This window comes from Chlamydotis macqueenii, chromosome 22 (assembly GCF_036417535.1).
Source record: "Chlamydotis macqueenii isolate bChlMac1 chromosome 22, bChlMac1.mat, whole genome shotgun sequence".
Lineage (NCBI taxonomy): Eukaryota > Metazoa > Chordata > Aves > Otidiformes > Otididae > Chlamydotis > Chlamydotis macqueenii.
The window spans coordinates 6947262-6968985 of NC_141577.1; the positions used below are offsets into that span (position 1 = coordinate 6947262).

At 58.6% G+C, this 21724-nt stretch overlaps 1 protein-coding gene across 2 annotated transcripts in view; it reads left to right on the forward strand.

The window, feature by feature from the left end:
• The first annotated feature begins 484 nt into the window (after positions 1-484).
• SDC3 (syndecan 3) overlaps positions 485-21724 on the forward strand; it is a 43261-nt gene continuing 22021 nt past the window's right edge. For both annotated transcript variants that reach the window (XM_086765264.1, XM_086765265.1), the window contains exon 1: positions 485-612. In XM_086765264.1, the coding sequence (XP_086621390.1) occupies positions 526-612 (87 nt within the window). In that variant the 5' untranslated portion in view covers positions 485-525. The remainder of the gene's footprint in view (positions 613-21724) is intronic.

Genomic DNA, 21724 nt, shown 5'->3' on the forward strand with positions numbered 1-21724 from the left:
ATCTACCTCAGGGTCTCCCTTATCCGCACCAGGCTCCTCCCTCATCTGTCCCGGGTTCCCCTCCCAGTTTGGCCCAGTCCTGTCCTTTACCTATCTCAGTCCCCCTCTAATCTGCCCCAGGTCCCCCCATTTACCCCAGGGTCACCTCATCGACCTCAGGGCGCCCTCAGTCTCCCCCAGATCCCCCTAGTTTGCCCCAGTTCCCTCCTTTACCTACCTCAGTCCCCCTCTAATCTGCCCCAGGTCCCCCCCCTTTACCCCAGGTCCCCCCATTTGCCTCAGGATGCCCCCCCATCCCACTGCCCCCGCACCGTGTCCGTGGGCTCCTCCCCGTGGCGGGGCAGGGGGGTGCGGGGGTGGCCATGCCCGGCTCTTCCTGCCGCGGGGCGGGGGTGGCTCGGCGGGGAGGGCGGCCCGCACCCACCCCCGCCCCCAGCCCACCCCACCCCGCCTCCCGCGGGCGGTGGCAACAAAGGCGCCGCCCCGCCCCCGCCGCCGCCGCCAGCCGGTCCTTGCGGCACGAAGATGCCCGGGGAGGTGCCGCCGCCGGCGCCCCGGGGGCTGCGGAGCCTCGCGGTGCTGCTGCTGCTGCTGGGGACCCGCGCAGCGTTGGTGAGTGGGGGCTGGGGGGGGGGGGGGCGCGGGGCCGGGGGGTGTGGGACCGGTACCGGTGTCGTACGCGGATCGGCATTGTGTGGGGGGGGGCACTGGGACCGGACCGGGGGCCTTGGGATCGGTATCGTGCGGGAACCGGTATCGGGTGGGGGGGCTCCAGCGCCGGGCTGGGGGCGTGGGACCGGTATCGGTGTAGTACGTGGACAGGCATTGGGGAGAGGAGGGGGGGGCCGCAGGGATCGGACCGGGGGGCTTGGGATCGGCATCGTGCGCGGACCGGCATTGGAGGGGGTGGGCGGGGCGCTGGGGCCGCACCGGGGGCCTTGGGATCGGCATCGTGCGCGGACCGGTAGCGAGTGGGGGGCTCCGGCACCGGGCCGGTATCGGCATCGTGCGGACACCGGCAAGGGGTGGGGGGCACCGGCACCGTGCACGGACCGGCCCCGGGCAGAGGGACCGGTACTGGGCGGGGAGGAGGAGGCGGACGTGGGGCCGGTCCCAGGCGCGGGGGCTGGGACCGCTATGGGTATCGTGCGGGGACCGGCACCTCGCTGGGAGCTGGGGGGCTCTGGGACCCTGCTGCCCCCCCTAGGGCTCACACCCCGCTTGGAGGCGGGGGGGCGGCACCCAGCTCCCCAAGGACTCTGCTCTCCAATGGTGTCCCCCCCCCACCCCCGCAAAGCCGCAGACCCCCAGGCTGTGTGTGTCCCCCCCCGCCCAGGGCATTGCTGGGGCGAGGGCTCAGCCCGGTGGGGGGGGGGGGGGCGGGCAGGGTGCTGGGGCCTGGGGAGGGGGCTGCAGGCAGATGCCGTTTGAAGGTCGTAGGGAAACACGCCCTAAAATCTGGTGGCAGAAGAAACTTGGAGGGGTTTTGCCTGGTCCCTGCAGGCACCGAGCCCCCCCTTGTCTGTCTTTCCCCCCACACTTGCCTCCCAGAACCTCTCCTGCCCTCACAGACATTGCCCCACTCTGTCCCGGCTCTTCCCTGGAGATTTTCGCAGCCCTGAGGAGATTTTGGCGTTGGCAGGAGGAAGGGGTTGTGTCCCTGGTTTCTCCTGTCGCTTCCAAATCCGCTTCTCCCCATGGCTGCCACGCTCCGGTTGGGAAACCCCCGGAGCCCCCATGCCCTGCGTCCACTCTTCCACGAGCATCCGGGGGATGCAGGGTGGCTTGGCGGGGTGCTGGCTGTTGGGTGATGCTCTCCAGGAAGAATCCTCCTGCAACTGGTTGTACTCCAGGGCATCGGGAGGAATGGGAGGAAGGCTGCCTCCTCCTCCTCTCTTTGAGAAGGGAAGAAGTCCCAGGGCCTGGCTGCTCACCGGCTGCATTAAATAACCCGGAGCTCTTCCCCGTCCTCCTGGGTTTCTGATTTGCGGGCACCACGGGCTGGCACCCCAATTTCCACGGGGCAGCGGGTGCGTACGGCGCGCTTGCCCCGTTTTCCCGGCGGTGATTCCCTCTCCCGAAGAGCCAGATGTGACTCCGGTGTTTCCGAGGAGGCTGCTGAGCCCTTATTGAGAAACCCGTCAGGTGCGTGATTTATTTGTCCCAGCAGCGATAAATACCAGGGCTCCCGGCGATGCCGCGCGGCCGCCTGCGCGGGCTATCAAAGGGCGGTTTATTGAGCGGGATATCGTGCTTCGCCATTGATCCGGGGAAGCCCGAGCTCTGCCGGCAGCTCCCCTCCATTGCTGGGTGCCCGCAGCGGCCGTGCCGGTGTCTTCGTGACCCACGGTGGGTGCGGGGTCGATTGCATGGGTGCTCGCTCCCCACCCCCCAAATAAGTTTTTTCCGCTTCCCCATTCAGGGAATTTTAGCTGCTGGCTGGTTGGTTTGCTGAGGATAATTGGGCAGGAAAGGTTATGGTCTCGTTAAATGCCAGGATGGGAGGTGACTGGGTAATGCTGTCGGCAAACCCTGTGCCAGGTCCTGATCCCTTCCATGGAGCAGCACCCGGAGGATGAATTAATTTGTATTTGCACAGCGGAGAATGGACAAAATAACTCCAGCTGCCGTTGGCGCCGAGCCCATGGGCTCCCTGTCCCCGGCCGGCCGAGGACGAGGTTGTCCCCAAGGGATGGGGGCCACTGGCCTCGGCGCAGGGACACAGTGATGCTGGAGTGTTTGGGAACCATAAGGATTCTCCCAGGACTCGGCGCTTCCCTTTGATCTCCTGGCAGCTGTGATCCCTCTTGGCCCTGGGTTTGGGGAAGCTGGGACCCAGTCCTGCTGGGATTGGTCCCTTTAACACTTTGCGTGCCTCCGTGGGAGCGCTGCGGGGTGGGGGCCGCATCTCCTGGCGAGACCTGACCCTGGCAGCCGGTTTTCCTGGCAGTGTCACAGGCGCGCAGGTTTGGTTTTGGCTGGGATTGCCCAGGGCTGTAAAGCTCTCGAGCTTACCCTGTCCATCCCTGCCGACCCCCATCCCCTGCCTCATCCCTTTGGAGCCAGCTACACACCAGTTTGAGAGAGGACAAGGTCTGGACCTGTTTGGGAGATACAGGCAGCTCGGCAGAGAGGAGTCCCTGTTTCAGCCGTACCCGTGGTGGGGGTGAGCTCAACGCCTTATTAGACACCTGAGAATCCAAGAGCAGGCTGTTTTCTGCACGGCTGGGAGAGCCGGCTGCTCCTCACCCAACAGACCACATGCAGGCTCCTTCCTCCTCCTCTTCCTCCTCCTCCTCTGTGCAGGACATCGGTGGGGAGCACCAGGCAGTGCTGCTGGTGGTAATTAGACGCAGGCGAAGCGGGAGCTGACGAGCTTTCGTCAGCAAGGGTGGCCTGTGCACTGGGCGGGATGCTGGGGGAATGGGGAGCTTCCAGCCAACCCTGCGTGACACCCCTGCTGCGGGGACCCCGAGTCCCCGGGTGTGCTGGGAAGGGCGCTCTGCCCCAGCCCCGGCCAAGCCGCGAGCTTAGGGATCAACTCGTCACCTTAATTACTGAGAGCGTCGATTAGCCGTAACCTTTCCGCGGATCCCGGCCGCTCGTGTCCGTGTCCTCGCGGGGGGAGCTTTGCCTGGGACGGCTTTGGGGCGGCCCTATCCCGCTCCCCGTTGCGGGGTCCCGGGGGGGATTTGGATTTAGCGCTGGAGCGAGGTTCTGTGGGCCCGTCCTGGCGAGAGTGAACAGTGGCATCCCGTGCTCCTCGCAATCCCTTAAAATCCACCCTCGGCACAATCTGGGGGGAGATGCCCCGTGGCCCTACGGAGTTTTGGGGTGGAGCATCTGCCTCTGCCTGCAGAGGATTTGGGGGTTTCAGCACCCCCCCGGCTCTGGGTCCCACTGTTATCACCATGGGGGCTTGGGGGTTTGTTCCCACGATGTTTGCTGATTCTCCGGGGTCGGCACCTCCTCGGTGGGCAGCCTGGCACGGGGACTGTGGGATGTCTTTACCTTCTGAGGTCTGTGGGTGCTCTGGGGGCTGCTGTGAAATCGTGTGGCATGTAATGAGTTTGCTAGGACCCAGCCTGGCTGCCAGGGAAGTAGTTTTGAGCTCCCTGGTGTGAACTGGGGTAAACTGGTGGTATGACCCAGCACTGTTTGAAGGGACATCCCAGCTCTCCCCATCCAGTTGTGCTCAACACCTGGCTTCTTCCTCTTACAAGCAAGAGGTGAAGCAAGTTCACGAAGAAATTGAGCAAAAGTGATGATAATAATAATGGAAAAAAAAAAAAGGGTCCCAGAGTTTCTCGAGGGGGGCAGGGTCCACCGGCACCTCCTGCCCCTGCCCATGCGTGGCCCAAGCTAAGCTGCAGTGAACTCCCCAAGTGTCCCTAAGGCTCCTTTTCCCCTTGGAAGAGCGGCTGGGGACACGCGGCAGCCCTGGAGACAGCAGCCGGGCTGGGGGAATGCCCGTCCCGCTGCGATGTGAGCCGGGTACCAAACCCTGCCGGGCTGGAGGGCACTGAAACCGGGGCCGGGCCTGGGCAGGGGGGAGCCTTGCCCTTCCCGAACCTTTAGGGGCTTTAAAATCGTCTTAAGCCGGGACAATTCTGTACACAGGACCCCTTCCCACCCCGCTTTCCCTGCGCTCCCTGGGCAGGGAGGCCGGGTCCCGTCGCGTCCTTGCACCCTGCATGGCTCTGGCTGTGTTTTGTGACTTTATTCTGCTCCTCGAGGCGTGAACCCACTGCTCAGGATCTCCGCCTCGATGCCCAGGGGATGGGGAGCCGTAATTTGTGGGAAAAAAAAACTCCTTAGCCGCTTGGTTTGGCATCCCCTGGGAGCAGCAGGCAGGTACCCCCACCGCAGCTGCGGTCCCCAGCATCCCTCAGCCTCTCCCTTCCCTCTGCGTCCGATTTAACGCCCGCGTGAGGCTCCTGTGGCTCAGGACCCCGGGAGCTGCCGAAGAAGGATTTGTCCTGCAGGATGGGGGATGCCAGCCTCTGTTTTTCACCCTGGTGATGTCCGCTTGGCCTGGGCAGAGGATGCTCGTCCCTGCCTGGCCGTGTCCCTGGAGACGGTGCTGCAACACGAGGGAGGAGCGGTGGCAGCCGGAGAGATTTTCCCAGCTTTTCCATCCTCACTTTGTGCTTTTCCCTCTTCCCTTGATGAGGTGCTCTATAGGAAGGGGAAAAAAATTCAGCCTCGGGAGCCCCCGGCGGTCCTTCGCCTCCCCCAGCCGTGGCTTTCGCAGAGCACAGCCAATTCCCAGCTCCGGAGAGCGCGGAGGTGGGAGGAAGGGCAGTGGGGCGAAACAGAGGACTTTTTGTGGCCGTGCATACATCTTTCCCAGTTAATTAATTTGACATTTACGCCGCGTTTCTCGTGCAAAGCTCCCAAGCATTTTGGCGACCTTCGGGGGGCAAAGGGCCCCCCCTCGCCCCGCTTTGTGCCCAGCCCCACGCGGCAGGACCAGAGCTGCTGGAAGCCGAGGGGAGAGGGAAGGATGTGGCCGGATCCGGGCAGAGGGCAGCTCCCGGGGCTGTCAAACTGGGCCTGGTTGCAGCACCTGCCCCCCCAAGCCGTGTGTTTTTGGGGTCTCACTGCGGTTGGGGAGCAATGGGCTTGAACCCGGGGCCGAGTGGGTGGCACAGGGATGCTCCTTTCTGTTGTGAAGATGAAAGCATTTTTAGAGCTGGCCCTTTCAAGGCTTTTTGTTAAAAATGACTCAAAAAGTGAATTCTGGTCCTGGTGAAGCCAGCACTTAACCCGTCTGCGGCGGTGCCTTGAGCGGAGGGAGGGGACGGCGTTGATCTGGGGGCGAACAGCGATGGGTACCGCCACGGTCCCCACCCTGGGAGAGATGCTCCCTGATCCCTGCATTCCCCTTTTCCACCTCGGCATCCCAGAACGGGCGATTTCAGCCCTCTGTGGCCTGGATCAGGATGTTTGCTCTGCCCTGGCCGCGCGATGTGGCCCCGCCGAGACGGAGGCCGCGTGTGTTTACATCTCTGCGGCCACGACGCAAAGCATCTCCCTCCCTCGGAACAGCTTGGCCGTGGCTCAAACTATTTATTTCAAGATAAAAATAACAGCAGCAACCCCAGGGCTGCTGCTTCTTTCCCGGCTGATGGCGAAACAAGGATTATTTTAGCAAAAGAAGGGAAAAACAAAAGCAACAACAACAAAAAAAATCAATGTGGGGGAGCCTGGACACGTGTCCCCACCCCAGTTTGGGACCCAAATTGGGGCCTGTTGGGATAAAGGAGGCGGGAGCCAGGGAGGAGCATCATCTCTCAGGCAGCACGGAGCACAACTTGTTGGCAAAACAGTTCATTTGCCAAAAAATGCTGTTTTCCAGAGGAGGAGGAGGGGAGTGAAGCTATTTCATGAGCCGCGTTGGTCGGGCTGAATAACTGCAGAGGGGTGGGCAGGCCCGAGCGCGGGTTGGGCTCGGTTTGGAAGCGATGCTCACGTTGGCAAATGTCGAAAATATAGCAGAGGGCTGTGTTTTGGGGAAGGAGAGTGGGAGTTTCGGTCCAAAATGGGCATTTAAAAAAAGAAGACTTTATTTATTTATTCTTTTTTTGCAAGGAAAGCGATAACTGAACAAAAAGCCCTGTGTTTCTCTCCTACCCCACAGCGTTCTCCCTGGAGAGGCAGCGAGTGGTGCCGGCATAGAGCACGCAAAGGGCTTTACCACCCCAAAGGAGGTGTCAGCCCGCCATTTCCAGCTCATTGAAGGCAATTTGGGGTCCGCTGGGCTCCTAACAACTTTCCGAGGTGCTGCCTGCCCTGGGGATGTCTGTTGTGTTCTGAGGTGCTGCTGGGAAACGTCTCCCATCACACCCGTAACGATTCATCAGAGGAAGCTGGAATAATGCATTTTTTTCCCCGTTTTGGAGGCTTTTTGGCAAGCAGCATCATCCAGCCTTTAATTTTCCTTCTCCCTCACGCACGTGTGTTCGCTCCACGCGAGGCGAGGGTGTCGTGGGAATCTCCTGCCACTGGACCAAGGGTATTTAGGAGCTGGAGCTGAGCGTCACCGGAGATGGCACTTGCGGGGAGCATGGGGAGGAGGCAGGGACCGGCATTTAAACCTCTCCGAAGCCCTGGCTCCAGCCCAGTGGAAAAACCCGGAGCTGCCAGGTATTTGTTGATGAAACGGGATGATTTTATGCAGCTCCAGCAACGCTTTAACCCGTGCCCGGGAGGCTGCTCAGAGCACGAGGTTCTCTTTTTTGGAGGCGCCGGGAGAGGTGGCCACCGTGTCCCCGTGACTTTGGGGTGCTTGGTCCTCGGCCGGTGTCACCATTCCCTCTTCTTCCTTCCTCCTCCACAACAAATAACACAGAATGTAATAAATCAGCAGCGCAGGGCGCTTCCCTCTGCCTGAGGCCTGATGAGCTCGGTGCACCCCAGCCTGAGCAGCCTGCTTGGGTGCCAGGGGGCTGTGACCTGGAGCACCCACTCCTGGTGCTCCCCTGGCACCGATAAATGCTAATTAAGCCCCAATTAGCCACCAGTAGTTACAACTCGGTGCCCTGCCAGCGTGCGTGGTTCGCGTCCCGTGCGGTGCTGCCGTTGTGTCCTTTGGAGAAGGATTGCAAACCTGGGTGGGATCCCAGGGTTAATTAGCCTGGTGCTAATTAGGGTTCCTACAGACACGTATTTACTGATGGGGAAACCGGGGTGTTAAATGAGGACCTGGGCATCAAACAGGGACTCGAGGCATCAGGTGCAGTGAGCTGGGATGAAATAGGGTCCCGTGCCGGGCTCAGGGGCCGTGGGGCATCGCCAGCTCCCCGGGGACCCTCGCGTGCCGGAGGTGTCGGAGCTGCACCCAGCTGGGACGCTCAGGCGAGCGGAGCCGCCGGTGACGCGGCACCTGGCAGCATCCAGCCTCCACCATCGCTTGGTTCTGTTTTCTCCTGGCGCTGAAAGGAGCTGTTTCTCCCCGTTTATCAGAAAATAATTGTTTTGGGTGCAGCTTGCTTATTAGCTGCCTGGCACGCTGCAGTTAGGCTGTGGGAGAGAGCTGGCGGGCTGGCCTGGCTCCTCGGGGGTCCCCTGCGGCGCGGGGGTGTTGGGGCTGCGGGGGCTCGCGTTGCTGGGCAGGACCCTCTGGATTTTTATGGTGTTCATTCCAGCCGCACCCCTCAGTGCTGTAATGGGGGCGATGCAGCTGATTCTCCCTCTTTGCCCTCTTTGCCTTTAATTTGGATTAATTACAGCCTGCGCCTCGCACTCGAGATGTCTGTCCCGTCTCCAGGATGTGGCATTTAAAGCCACCCATGGGACCTTGCAGCGTGGGTCACGCTGTTCCCAAATGTCCCTATGCAGATGTCCCTAAAGCCGCCGCGGGCGATCCCCAGGGATGTTCGTGCAGATGTGGACAGATGCTCTCCGTGCCGAGGGGGATCATTGCAGCCCCACTCCCTCCAGGATGCCCAATCCTGGCTGCAGAGGATCCTGAATCCCTTTGGTTTCCTGTGGCAAGAGCTCTTCAAACACCCTGCCAAAGGCTGGAGGAGGAGTGTGGGAGGGAAGGCTCTTGCTGCTGGGGAGGAGGAAGAGAGAGGGAATCCATTGAACGTGGAAGCGTCGTCAGTACGCGCACGCTCGCTCAGCCAGAGACTGCGCCAAGCGTGCTGTTTGCCAAAATTTGGGCTCACTTTGTGGAAAACCAACCTCCGTAGCTGCAGCGTCCCAAAGGAGGCCCAGAAATGGTCTGCGAGGGGCACGTCCTTTGGGTATTTTTGATCGATGTGGGTGGGAGGGGAAGCCTGGCCAGGCTCTGGATGCAGCAACCCAGCTTCAAAGGCTCCCTGGCCCGAGAGGAAATTGGAAGCTGTAAAGGGAAGGCAGCAGGCGAGGGGTGGCTGGGACTGAAGGAAGCAACAGCTCTGTGTCCTGCGGCCCTCCCACCAGAGGAGCGAGTTTTTGGGTCTAAACAGTGACTTTTTGGGTCTGAACACCTGAGGCTGTCTCCCTGGGATGCTTCCCTCCAGCCCTTGGGCACCCGAATTTTATGCCGGGTTAAAAGCACCAGCAAAGAGACTGGGAAAGATCAACCCCATGGGCTCCTCTGCATAGACTCCAAGACAATATTTGGTAAAAAGGGTTTATTTCTGTTTTGTTTTCTTCCAAGGAGCTTTTTTGGCTGCTGGTCCCACCAGCCTGGTGTGGGGCTGGGGATCTGCCCGGGCTCATCCCAGCTGCAAACCACCCGTTGGTACAGGAGAGGGTCCCAGGAACCCGAACATGGGGTTGGTTTGTTTTGTTTGGGTTTTTTTTTTTTGTTTTTTTTTTGTTTTTTTTTTCTTCTGACCCAGCTCCAAACTCCCCCTTTGCTCTCACCAGCTCCAGGCCCAAGCATCCCAGTGCCGTAACCCCTGGATAAAAAAGCCTGACTGAATTCATCCTCCTTATCCCTCTCTCCCCCTTATTTTCCTTCCCTGGCCAGTGTTTTGCCTAATGGATGTGAGCAGGACAAGCTGCCAGCAACTCGGCTGCACGAGGCCTCCCCAAGCTGAGCGCATACGAGGAGCAGAGCCGGATGCGGAGGTTTTGGGAGACGGGGCTGTTTCTTCCCTCCTGGGAAGAACCTCCTGGTCCCATCCTCTTTGGATGTTCAGAGCAGATGAGGGGCCGTGTGGGGTAGATTTCCCATCCCCTGGGAAATGCTTTTGGTGAAATGGGTTGGGCGCCTGCTTTTTCGGATAGGAGCCACGCACCAGTGGCGGGGCTGGTCCTGAGCCTCTTAGCTCTGCAGCTCCTTTGCTCCAGATTTGGCCAAAAAACCCCAAATCTCTCCCCAGAATCTCCTGAGCCCTGGACGGTGAGCTCCCAGCACCTTCCTTCCCGTGGCGGTTGATGAGACTGGCGTATTTGGGACCGGAACAGGCGTATTTGGGACTGCTCCCGGCTCCCAGCCGGGATGCTCACCCCAGCGCCCGCTTCGCTGCTGCAGGCACGGGCCCGATTCTGCCTCTCCTGGTGCAATTCCAGCCGCTCCCGGCGAGCGCGGTCGGAGTTTACCTCCAGCTATAAATATCTCGGAGAGCAGCGAAGCCCCCAGAGGGTTTAGGCGCTATATATAGGTTTTTCTGCAGCAGAAAGACATCTTGCACGGAGGCTGGGCGGTGGGATCTCCTGCCTCCTTCTAGGAACGGGGCGAAGGAGAGAACGCGATGTGGGGGGATGATGACTTTCCACGTGGATATGGGGCTGGATCCCTCTCCCTGCACCCCGTGCCCCAGTCCCTTTGCACCCTGGCAGCACCCAGCGGCTCCGCTCCGGGTCTTGCTTGCGCCGAGCGTCAGCGAAAGTGACTGTCTGAGCGTGGAGGAAAGGGATGTAAAACATTTATAGCCCTTGAAAATCGTCAAGGAAATGTCTGTCTCAGTTAAAATAGCAGGAGCAATTAGAGGGGGGAAAAAACCAAACAAACCCAATCCCAACAACACCGGTTTTGTGTTATTCCAGCTCTTTTCCGAGTGCTTCCCATCCTCAGCTGCGGCTGCGGGCAAGAACAGGGCTGGGTCTAACCCCCCTCCCCACAACCAGGAGCACCAAACCCCCCCGAAAACCCAGCCTCGTGACTCTCCCAAGTGCGTTACAAACTCGATCTTGGCTTAAAACGAAAGAGCAACAAGAAGGGAATTGGTTCCTTCTGCTTTTCGGTGTTTGGGCGCCGCCGGAGCAGGGTCGGTGCCTCCCGCGCGTCTCTGGACGCCGTTAATTGGGGAAGGCCCAGGCCTGGACTTCCCCAGCGCTGTCGCCTGCTGCAGCCGTATTTATCGTGTGCGGATGGGTCCTGCGGCGGGGGCGAGGATGGGGCGGGAAATGAGGGAAGCAGGCTAAATCCTGCGGATAAGGGGAATTTTGATGTTGCTTTTGTTTGACTTGGTATCTTTCAGGAAAAAAAAATAACCTCCAGTTATCCAGCGGGCAGCAGGGCTTGAGGTCACACTCGTTTGCTCAAGCCTTGCGTTGGCCTCCCTAAAAATCAGTGGTTTAGTGGGTTTGCATGATTTTTTTTTTTTTTTTTTTTTTTTCCTTTCCTTCCGCAAAAGTTTTAACCTGGCTGAGAAGCACGGCTGCTTCTCTGGGGCAGGAGGATGGAGGTTCAGGGTCTCCCATGGTCCGGGACCGGGTGTGGGTTGGGGCTGTCTCGGCTGCGGGTTCCAGTTCCGTGACGTTTTGCGTTACCGAAGCGTTACAGAGCTCGGTGGCTCTGGGGTCAGCGGCTGGCACGGCACGGCTTGAACCTCACTCGTATGAGGAAGAGGAAGGAAAATCTCGGGAGGGGAAATCCGTGTGGGAAGAGCAGGTCTGGGTGAAACGAGCAGAGGGCGTTGGGTGCAGGAGTGGCAGCGGGTCCTGCCCGCAGTGGGAGAGAGGGGGACTGGAAAACCACATTTTCCTGGAGCTGATGGTCCCGCTGAAGCATAGGGAAGTGTTCCCTGGGGTAAAAAAAAAAAAAAAGAAAACCTGTTACAAAGACAAACTGGCCTGTTTTGACTTGAAAATGAAGGGTCGGTCTGTGTTTCAGGTTAATAAATGTCTTTGGCTTTTTTTTTATGTTGGCTTTTGTGGTGACGTGCCGTTCTGATGGGATCACACCAGTAGAGATACTCATGTGCAAATCAAAACTTTGGGTCCATTTCCTTCCCCCGCTGGGCTGAGAGAGCTTCTTGGGGTCCTGTTTTCAAGAGCTGGAGATACTTTTTCAAGCACATGGCGAATCCCTTGGCTCGTGGAGCTGGGGCTCAGAGGAAAGCGTGGGGGGAGATGGTTACTGCATGGAGAGGTTCTTCCCTGCTACCTGTGGAGGCCAGAAACATCTCCCCAGGGGAGCAAAGCTGAGCATGGGGTGAAACAAACCCTGTGGCTTCTGCCAGTGAGCGGTGGGCGTCCCGGTGCCCTGGGAGCATGCTGGCCTGGGACTCAGTTCATAGAACTACAGGATGGTTTGGGTTGGAAGGGACCTTCAAAGCCCACCCGGTCCAACCCCCCTGCAAGGAGCAGGGACATCTCCAACCAGATCAGGTTGCTCAGAGCCCCGGCCAACCTGGCCTGGAACGTTTCCAGGGATGGGGCATCCACCACCTCTCTGGGCAACCTGGGCCAGTGTTCAGTTCTCCCTACTTTGATTTTTTTCCTCCTGGTCTGGTGTCTTTTTGGCTGTGGGTGAGGGTTGCAGGGCTCGGGACAGTGGGGCTGGGTCCTAGGTGTGATTGACTGGTATTTGCCTGAGGATGCTGGCGCTCCCCTCTGCGCAGGGATGCTGGTAGGGTTGACAGTCCTGCCGTGCGGATGCAGGTACCCGTTCCCCGCCAGAGATGCTGGTATGTCAGTGTGTTGACCACCCACCTTCAGAAAAAAGAGATTTCTCTTCTTTCTTCTTCCCCTCTCCACCCTCCCTGGCCCTGACACCGAGGAGAGCTGGGCAGAACACTTCACTCTTTCCTTTCCTCTCCTCCTCTCGTGCTCCCAGCCGCTGGGCGTGGAAGCAAACTGCTCGGGATGGCACAGAGAGGCCTGGGATGCGGTGGAATACCCTCCTCCCATGTTTGTTGTTTGTTCCTCACCTGCTCCCAGGGACCGTATCTGAGAGCTGGTTGAGGTGGTTTTTATTTTCCCTCTACAGTAATAAGTTTTTCTTCAACAGCAGGAACTGGAAGCCTTGAATAGCTCTGAATAAAGAACACAAAATGCGTCAGGCAGGGGTGTTTCCACCAGAAGGCTGAAGCTGCTTTGAGTCTTTGCTGTTGTAGAGAGACGGAGCAGAAACGTCCTCCTGCCCGGATATTTGCTGGGGGAAACAACAGGGTGTGAAATAAATATCGGCATTTCTCCCCTTGGGCCTTTCCCAGTGCTGTCCTCAACTCAGACCCACAGGTGGACGCTGCCGAAACGCCTGCGAGCAGGAAGATGCTCAGCAGCAGTGGTTTGTGTTTTGATTTTTTTTTCCTTAATGGAAAAAGCTGTGTTTGTACAGAAACCAATCGGTTTCTGCGGTCCGTAAGGGAAGGAGCATCCCAGAGGCACTGGTGAAAGCTTATTGCTTTATGCTCAGTGTTGGGAAAAAAAGCTTATAAAATTAAAAATAATGTGCAGAGGGGGTTTGGGGATCTTCACACCATGTGCCTCATCTCACAAGGGCCTTTTATCCCTGGACTCTGGAATGGCAGCGAGGACCAGGAGATGGAGATATGCAGGAGCCGAGCCCCCACAGCTCGTGAGACTTGTGAGAACCAGGCCCTGAGCTTGCTCAGAGCTCCAGAGCAAGTCACAGGGAGCGTGTGATTAAACCCGACGGATATTCGGAGCCCACCAGTCCCTTCCCGTAGTTACTGACACCAGCAGTGCTTCACAGGTGTGACCAGCCCTTGCATCCCCGCAGCCGTTTTGGGGCTGCGTCAAGAGCGGGACTCCCAGCCTATTTCTGCTCATCACGACGGGACTGGGCTGCTCTGGGGGGGCCGCGCTGAGCCCGCTGCAGCCCCCGAACGCGCCCACGTCCCGCCGGGGCCGCAGGAAAGTAGGTCGTGGCCGTGCTGGCGTGGCGGGCTCCGTCCTACATATGTAAATCGGGTCTATTTCTGGCCGCCCGCATGATTGCGGGCCCGGGCGGCTCTGCGCGATACCTCGCTCTCCATCCCATCTGCAGGGCATGTCCTGGGGTCCGGTCCTGTTTCCACCTCGGGCGTGAACAGCGGGTGCTCGTGGGCCTGCAGTTTCGGGACGATGCTTTGGGGTCGCCTCCTGGTCCAAGTGGGCAGGAGAAGTGAGGTGAAAGCTCTTTCCCCTGCTCCCGGGGTGGGTGCTGAGCTCCCTGCCTCCATCCTGGCCTGCGCCGGGCGTTTCTGGCAGCAGTTGCTGGCGAATCGCACCTCGGCTCTCTGCTTCCCAATGTTTGGGGTTTTTTAATCCCTCCTAGTGATGGGGCAGAAAAAAATCCCTTTAAAGCTGCCTTGGCAAAATGTGGAGCTTGTCTGGGCGGGCTCGCGGTGTCTCCCTTCTCACTCCATCCCCGTCAAGGGGCCAGGTCTCCCTCCAACGGTTCCCCTTTGGCCCAGCGTGGGATTACTCCGGCTGATCCCCGTCAGGGGTCCCTCCCCAGATTGCGGCGCGTTGGGATCTGGCAGGTGCAGCGTTTGCATCAACATCCCTGACAATTTCCATGACAACTCCGGGGAAGGTGGGCCGAGGCTCCTTCCCCTTGGATACACGCAAGCTTGCAAGTGTCCTGTCCTACTGCTCGGGCCAGCCATTCGGCAAAGCACTGCCTTTTGTTAATTTTTCCTAATTAAATGCAGTAAGGAAAAGGGCTCCTTCGTTTTTTTTCACCAGCGGTTTGGGGGATTTGCCCCTGGGGAGGGGGAGGCAGCAATGCTTCGTGCAAGAGGCTCTAATGTATTCCTGATTAATCGTTATTAGGAGGTTCATTAGCTGTGGCTCTGCATGGGAACAGACTGGGAGGGGCAACACGGCTCCGGTAACCGAACTGTAACTGTTTGGGAGCGGATAGATAACGGTTATCACGGCATCAGGACAGCGAGAGCTTTTCTTCTTCCTGTGCCACTTAAACCTAGCGTGATCCAAGCACCTCCCCTTGTCTCCCCGCAAACCCTCTGGTTTTTAATCCATTTATTGCCATTTTTGTGGTCGCTGTGCCACCTGGGTGCTTCCTGAATCCCTCAAAGGCTGTGCCTTCGGGTGGGCTCCCTGTGTCCAAGGGAGCAGGCAGCTTGCGCCGGGATTTCCTGAGCATCACAGGCCGGAGCAGCTTCACAAAGTGGCTTCCCCTGTGCCGGTGTTGGTCAAAGAGCCCTTAAAACAGGGGACGACCCAGCTCTGCAGCCCTCCGCCTGCTCTGGCACCCCAGCTCCATGTCGCTGGTCCTGGAGTGCTTGGAAATGGTGGAGAAAATCCCCCTTCATGGTGATGGTTGTGTTGCCCTTGGAATTCGTGACTGGGAAAGGTCTCGAGTCTCACTGAGTGTTTCTGCCGTGGCATGGGGGGGCTGGCTGTGACCGTGCATCTGCGGTTAGGGGATGGGGAAACTGAGGCAGCGGCCAGGAGGGACAGGAGCAGGCGGCCGAGGGGGTGGTTGGGAGAAGGGGGACGGTTTGTAGGGCTGGAGGATCTTCCCTGGAAGAGCAAAGGGGCTGAGATCTCACCCTATAGCCATCCTCTCCTCGCCCAGCCCATCCCTCAGAGGCTCAGTGCTCCTCTCGCCCCCTTAATGACCTCAGTTAAGCCGATCTCAGAAAATGAAGTGGCGTTTAAAATGCAAAATAAAATTTAAAAGCCCACAATTGCTTTTTGTGGTCATTAAGAGGCTTTTTCCTCCCGCGGCTGCTTCTCCTGCGGTTTTGGAGGAGCATCCCCTGGCACAGTGACAGCGCCCTGGCTCACTGAAGCCATCCCGTGCTCCCCGGGAGGCTGTTCTGGGGGGGGTCCAGGCTTCTCCTTGGTTCCTTGCGGGGGAAAAAAAAATAGTTATGGTGCCTTTGACCTGTGCCAACATCCTCCACAGCGGGACAGCTGGCCCCACGGAGGTGTTCCCCATGGAGGGAGGTGGCATGATGATGGCCTTCTGTTGGCGGGAGGAGGTGACACAGTGGTGGCCTTGGAGCAGGGGGATTTCTGCCTCCTGAGTCACCCTGGCTGGGAAGGGCATCACGTGCTCAAAAGCAGAAGAGGTTTTTTTCAGCCTGGTGTGCTGTGTCCCCATGTCCCTGAACAACCACGCTGAGCTCATCCCGTCTCTGCCGGCTCCGGACAGGGCTGGGTCCTTGCCGCTCCCCATCGGAAACCTCATGGAAAAGAGATTTGGGGTGCGGCATGGCCAGTTCCCATGTCCCACCTCCATCAGTGGGTGATTTCCTGTGGCACACGGGCGTCTCCAGCCGAAACCTTCTCTTCCATGAGCAGCCGTGAGATCGTTTTCTTCTTCCCACCGCACAATGAGCCATTGTCCTCCCTATTCCACTGAAAAGGAGGAGGGGATATGAGCCAAACCCCTGCGACCGGTGGCCTGATGGCTGCCCCTTCCCCTTCCTGGCGCTGAAGGAGCTGGGATGCGGCTCCCGAAGCATTCCAAAGCCTTGCTACCAGCGTGGAGAAGGGTTTTGCCCCGGTAAAAGAGAGAACCTGCCAGGTCACAGGGACTAAATCTGCGCTGCCGGTTCCTCCCTGCATCTCTGCACTGGGACAGGCCCAGCCTGGTGCGTGAGTGGGAGGGTTGGGGCTGTGCTTGGCTGGCTTTTTAGGCGTAATTGCGCTTTTCCTCACTTTTTCATTGTTTAGCAGAGGGCTGTTATCTGAGCAGGCGGGGAACAGCAGCCTGGCAGCGCCGGTGCTCGGCTGGAGGGAGTGTTGCGACGCTCCCGGCTGAGCTGGGACTGCAGGTCAGAGGTTTGGGGGGCAAGAAAATAACATCCCCATCTTCTGTGGGGCTCTGGAGAGGCAGCCCAAAGCGGGAGGCAAAGCTGGCCTGTCTTGCGTGGGAAGGGTGAGGAAGAGGAATGGGTCAAGAGGCTTCAGAGAGCCCTGTGAAGCCAAATGCTGCTCGTAGGGTGCCCACTGGGTGCTGGTGTGAAGGCCATGAGCAGCATCTCTGTGTGATGCTGGCAGGAGCGGGCACTCCCTCTGCTCCAGCCAGCGGGCATTTATCTGCTGCTGGGGATTCGGAGTTAGAGGGAGCATCTTGCTCTTCACCTCACCCACCCGCCTCTGTGCAGCACCCGCCGCTCAGCCTGTGCCTCGTGCAAAGCCTTGCGCTTCCATGCACTGCCAGCAAGAGTGGGGTGCACACCCCAGGAGACAAAGACACCCCCAGACCCCCCGTTATTGCCAGCTGGGAGGCCCGTGCCAGCATCACCCATGGAGCCGGAGCAGATGGGGATGTGCCACCAGCCCGTCTTTGGAGCCCATCTGCTTGGCATCCCGCTACCGGCCACGTTTTGCCAAGTCCCCATGAGTCACCCGCGGCTCGTCCTGCGCGGGGTATTTTTACATCCATCTCCTCAGGCTCTCGTGTTGCACATCTCCCTCCACAGCTTTCCTTTTTTTCCCCCTTTAATTAATGGAAACCATCCAGGTGTGTAATAATAGCGCCGGGTGACCTGTATTTTGCGCGCTCTGCATTGTAATTAGGAGCTGGAGCACACAGATCGTGCTCCCCAGTGTGGTAAACCTTTCCTGGCCACAATTAGGGACAGAAAACCAAGGGATTTTTTTTTTTTTTGATCCATGATAGGAAGTGTGGCAGGAGGTGACCAAGCCTGGATCTGCCTCCCACCCATTTCCAGCAGCTCCTGTCTCCGCTGTGGCGCAGATCTGGTGGGAAACACCTTGGTTGGATGGTTTTAAGCCCAGAAAGGACCACGCAATCGTCGAGTCAGAGGGTTTTATACAGCTCCGTCAGGCTCGGAGACTGCTTTTCCTCTGAAGGACGCTTGGTTGCGTGGCCTGCCGTGGCCTCGGCTCCCTGCCTGTGGAGAAGGCGCACACCGGTAAGATGCAACCAGCGCTGAAAATGTGCCCAGGGCAGCAACATGGGGGTGTTGAACCCGGCTTTGCTGGGACTCGTTCCCGTAGCTTGCTTGTTGCATCGTTGCACAGGAAGGGATTAACCCCACCGAGAGCATCAAAGAGCTGCCGGCAGTCCCCTGCCTGTGGCCCATCCCCCTCCAAAGCGCCCGTGTTTCGGTACTGTCCCTTGGTTTGGGACCTTCCTACCCCCTGCACTTTCCTGTTCCGCGAGCTGTCTGCCCCGAGGTCCCAGACCCCTCCTTGCTCGCGCTGGGCAGGATTAGGCTCCCTCGAGCCATCTGGTCCCTGCAGGAACAGACCCCGGCTCAGCTCCCTGTAAACCCCGAGCTGCTCCCCGTGCTGCGATCAGCCTCCTGCGGTACCCGTCCCAGGGACACCCTGGTGAGGGCTCACCCACGAGCGGAGAATTGCCCTTGGCACCTCCCCGTGTCCTCCCCTTGGCGGCAGAGGGACTCTGCAGAGGGGGAAATGCCTTGTTTTGGGACTGCTGAGGGTGGCAGGGGTGGAGCTGAGTTTGGTGCCAGGCACATACATGCTCATGGAAATAAAGAGGCAAAACACCCCACGGGCATCTCCCACCTGTGTTTAGGGAAGATTTGGACCAGACCCACCTGCTGTGGTTGGGAGTAAGATGGAGAATCACAGAAGGGTTTGGGTGGGAAGGGATGGTTAAAGCCCACCCAGTCCAACCCCCCTGCCAGGAGCAGGGACATCTCCAACCAGATCAGGTTGCTCAGAGCTGCGGCCAACCTGGCCTGGAATGTTTCCAGGGATGGGGCATCCACCGCCTCTCTGGGCAACCTGGGTCAGCATTCCATCACCCTCAGTGTAAAAAATTTTTCCTAATATCTAATCTAAGTCTACCTCCACCTGTTTTGAAACCATTACCCCTTGTTGTATCACAACAGGCCCTGCTGAAGAGTCTCTCCCCACCTTTCCTGCAGCCCCCTTTAGGCATTGGGAGCTGCTCTCAGGTCTCCCCGGAGCCTCCTCTTCTCCAGGCTGAACAGCCCCAGCTCTCTCAGCCTGGCCTCACAGCAGAGCTGCTCCAGCCCTCTCAGCATCTGTGTGGCCTCCTCTGGACCCTCTCCAACAGCTCCACGTCCTTCTGATGTTGGGGGCTCCAGAGCTGGACGCAGTGCTGCAGGGGGGGTCTCAGCAGAGCGGAGCAGAGGGGCAGAATCCCCTCCCTCGCCCTGCTGCCCACGCTGCTGGGGGTGCAGCCCAGGATGCGGTTGGCTTTCTGGGCTGCAAGCGCACATTGACGGCTCATGTTGAGCTTCTCATCCAGCAGCACCCCCAAGTTCTTCTCCTCAGGGCTGCTCTCCATATATAAGAGGACCCTGAGAAGAATAGGACCTGTCTGCTCGCACTCAACAGGGAGCCCCGGGGAGGATTCTCTCAGCTCCAGCTTGCTGCCAGTGCTGTGTGTAAGCAGGGGCTGTAATTCGACTTAATCCTCGCAGACAGGCTCCTGCTGCAACCTGCAAAACACCGCCTGCTTCACCTGCTGGCTGGCGAGCCAGCGCCACACCGGAGGTTCACCCCCGGCACCGGCGGCAGCACCGGCAATCGGCTTAAGGAAGATAAAGCCGCAGGGACAGGAGGGACGGAGGGAGGTGGAAATCAGTCACTGGGTGTCTTGAATTAGAGCTTGGGGCCTCCTGGGTGACAGTGGTGTCACCCCTGGGTGACGCTGCGCGGGTCACCCCGGGGGGCTGGATGGCGGCCTTTGCCCACTCAGGACATGCCTGGGTCAAGGCTGGGCTGGGGTCAGATGGTGAGGGATGCTGGCTCTGAAGAGGATTGTTTTTTGGGGTGGGGGGGAGCAGTGCTGTGCTTGTGAGGAGGGTTTGTGGTGTTTTTGATCTCTCTGGGTAAAGCCTGGCCTTGGGATCCCTGCTCCACCTCTCTCCTGGCATCCAGGGTCTTTTCCTGGAGAGTTTTAGAGCAATTGCCCCCAGCTGACTGGGATGTCGTACGGACAGGGAGCATGACCCCAAACTGGGTATGAGAGCATGGGGATGCTCCCTGGCTTCTGCTGGCAAGAGATCCCCCCACCTCCCGTTGCAACTTCTTACAACGCGCTGCATTGGCATTCTGCAGCGGGGACCCCCGAAATCTTGTGCCTGCGTGGGGACGAGCAATGCCAAGCACCCAGTCTGAGCAGCCGATAAGGAGGCAATGCGGGTGCCCGGATCACCCTGCACAGGGCAGGTCGGTGCTGCTGCGGTCGTGCAGAATTAGCAAGAGACGCGTCCTACAGCTGAAAAAATTAGGGGCAGGCAATAGAAACCCCACGTTGGCTGGGATAAAGGGGCAGTGGGGATGCTGTGCAAACCTGTTGCTGGAGATGCTGAAGGCTGGGGTAGCTCAGCACATCGAGAACCAGAGCTACGGAGCCAACCTTGACCCCAGGGCTGGAGAGACGCAGCCTGGTTGTGGGGTCCCTCCCAGCACTGCTGCTCTGATGGGCACAGCCAATGCTGATTTCCCAGAACAATCCCTTGGTAGCGAATCGCCTGCGCTATTTCTTCTGCTTCCATCCCCATAGCAGCCTGGCATCGTGCTGCTCCGCTGCCATGAGCCCCAGGCACGGCTTTGGGCAGGAAGTGGGGCTTGGCAGAGCCCGGCTGGGCGGGCGCAGCCTCGCCCCCCGCAAAGGGCAAAAATCAGGATTTCTATGTAGCGTGCACGGGGAGCATCCTCCCGAGCATCCCTGCCGCGGCTGCAAAAGGCAACTCCACATTAATTCCCCAGCATCAGGCCAAGCTGTGCGCTCAGCTCTGTCTTGGTGAGGTTTTGGGGTGTCCTGGTTTCAGAGGGGATGGAGTTAATTTTCCTCTCAGTAGCTGCTGTGTTTTGGATTCCCTACGTGAAGAATTGCTAAACACCCTGATGTTATGAGTTGTTGTTAATGAGACCAAGGACGCTGTCCTGCTTTCCAGGTGCAGGAAGCTGGGAGGGATACAGACAGAGTAATTGACCCAAACTGGCCAGAGAGAATATTCCGTGCCGTAAACATCGTGCTCAGTGTATAAGCGGGGGTTGGTGGGGTGGGCATGGCTCTCTCTCACTCCTTTGCTTGCTGCTCCGTTTCATTTCCATGACCACTGCTCAGGACGGGCTCTATCGGTCATTGGGATGTCGGTTGGTGAGAGATCGTACGTTGTTCACTTCGTATATTTTAGTATCCTTATATTCTGTTGTTATTGTCATTTCCCTTTGCTATTCTAGTAAACTGTCTTCATCTTGACCCAAGAGTTTTCCTTTCTGCCCAGTTCTCTCCCCCATCCCACTGGGGAGGGTGAGCGAGCAACTGTGTGGTGACTAGGGCTAAACCACAACAAGGGGCCAGGAAGAGCAGAGCTGTCACCGCTTTCACCAGCATTCCCCAGCCCCCATTGGGATATGACCCCAAACTCACATTTTAAGTGCAGCTTGGAGTGTGTAAACTGCTTTATTTTGAACAGTTAGGGGTGAGTGTAGGGGACGCCATCTTCTCCACATCAGCACCATGCAGATTTATAACCTGGGTTTTCTTCTGGCTGATGTAAACGTGCCTTCCCCAGCCCTGGGCTTGATGAAACCTCGTCCCTGGGGATGCCACACGTAGCAGTGAGTCCCAGAGGTGAAGGGTGTGAGGTGCTAAAAATAGGGCGCTTTATCTGCTACACGTCCTTGTGCATTTCGGGAAGCGGGCAGGAGGAAAGGCAGAAGCGGAGCTAGGAGGAGCACGAGCTCCAGGCTGCTGGGTGCGATGTGGAGGTTGGGGTGCTCCTTGGGATGCTCAGGGGTGCTGCTGTTTGTGGCTGCAGGGAAGAGCAAGAGAGATTCCCACTCGTTTCTGAGCTTGTTCCTGGTGAAGCCGATGGAGAGGTGACTTACGGCCATGCTGGGGGTTTGCTCCGTGACTCAGTTTCCCCATGGGTGAAAAGGGGGTGGAGGTGCCTTGCTGAGCTGCTCGGAGGCTGGCAGAGGGTTATAAATTCCTGGGGAAAAAGTATCTCTTCAGTCAGCCGAGGATTGCTCACCCGTTGCAGTGGATGTCACTCGCTTCTGCGCACCTCCTTGCTGTGATTTCAGCGTTTAGGTAAATCCTCCATTTTATTGCACCATTAAAAAGAAAAAAATCCATCAAACACAAGGGGAC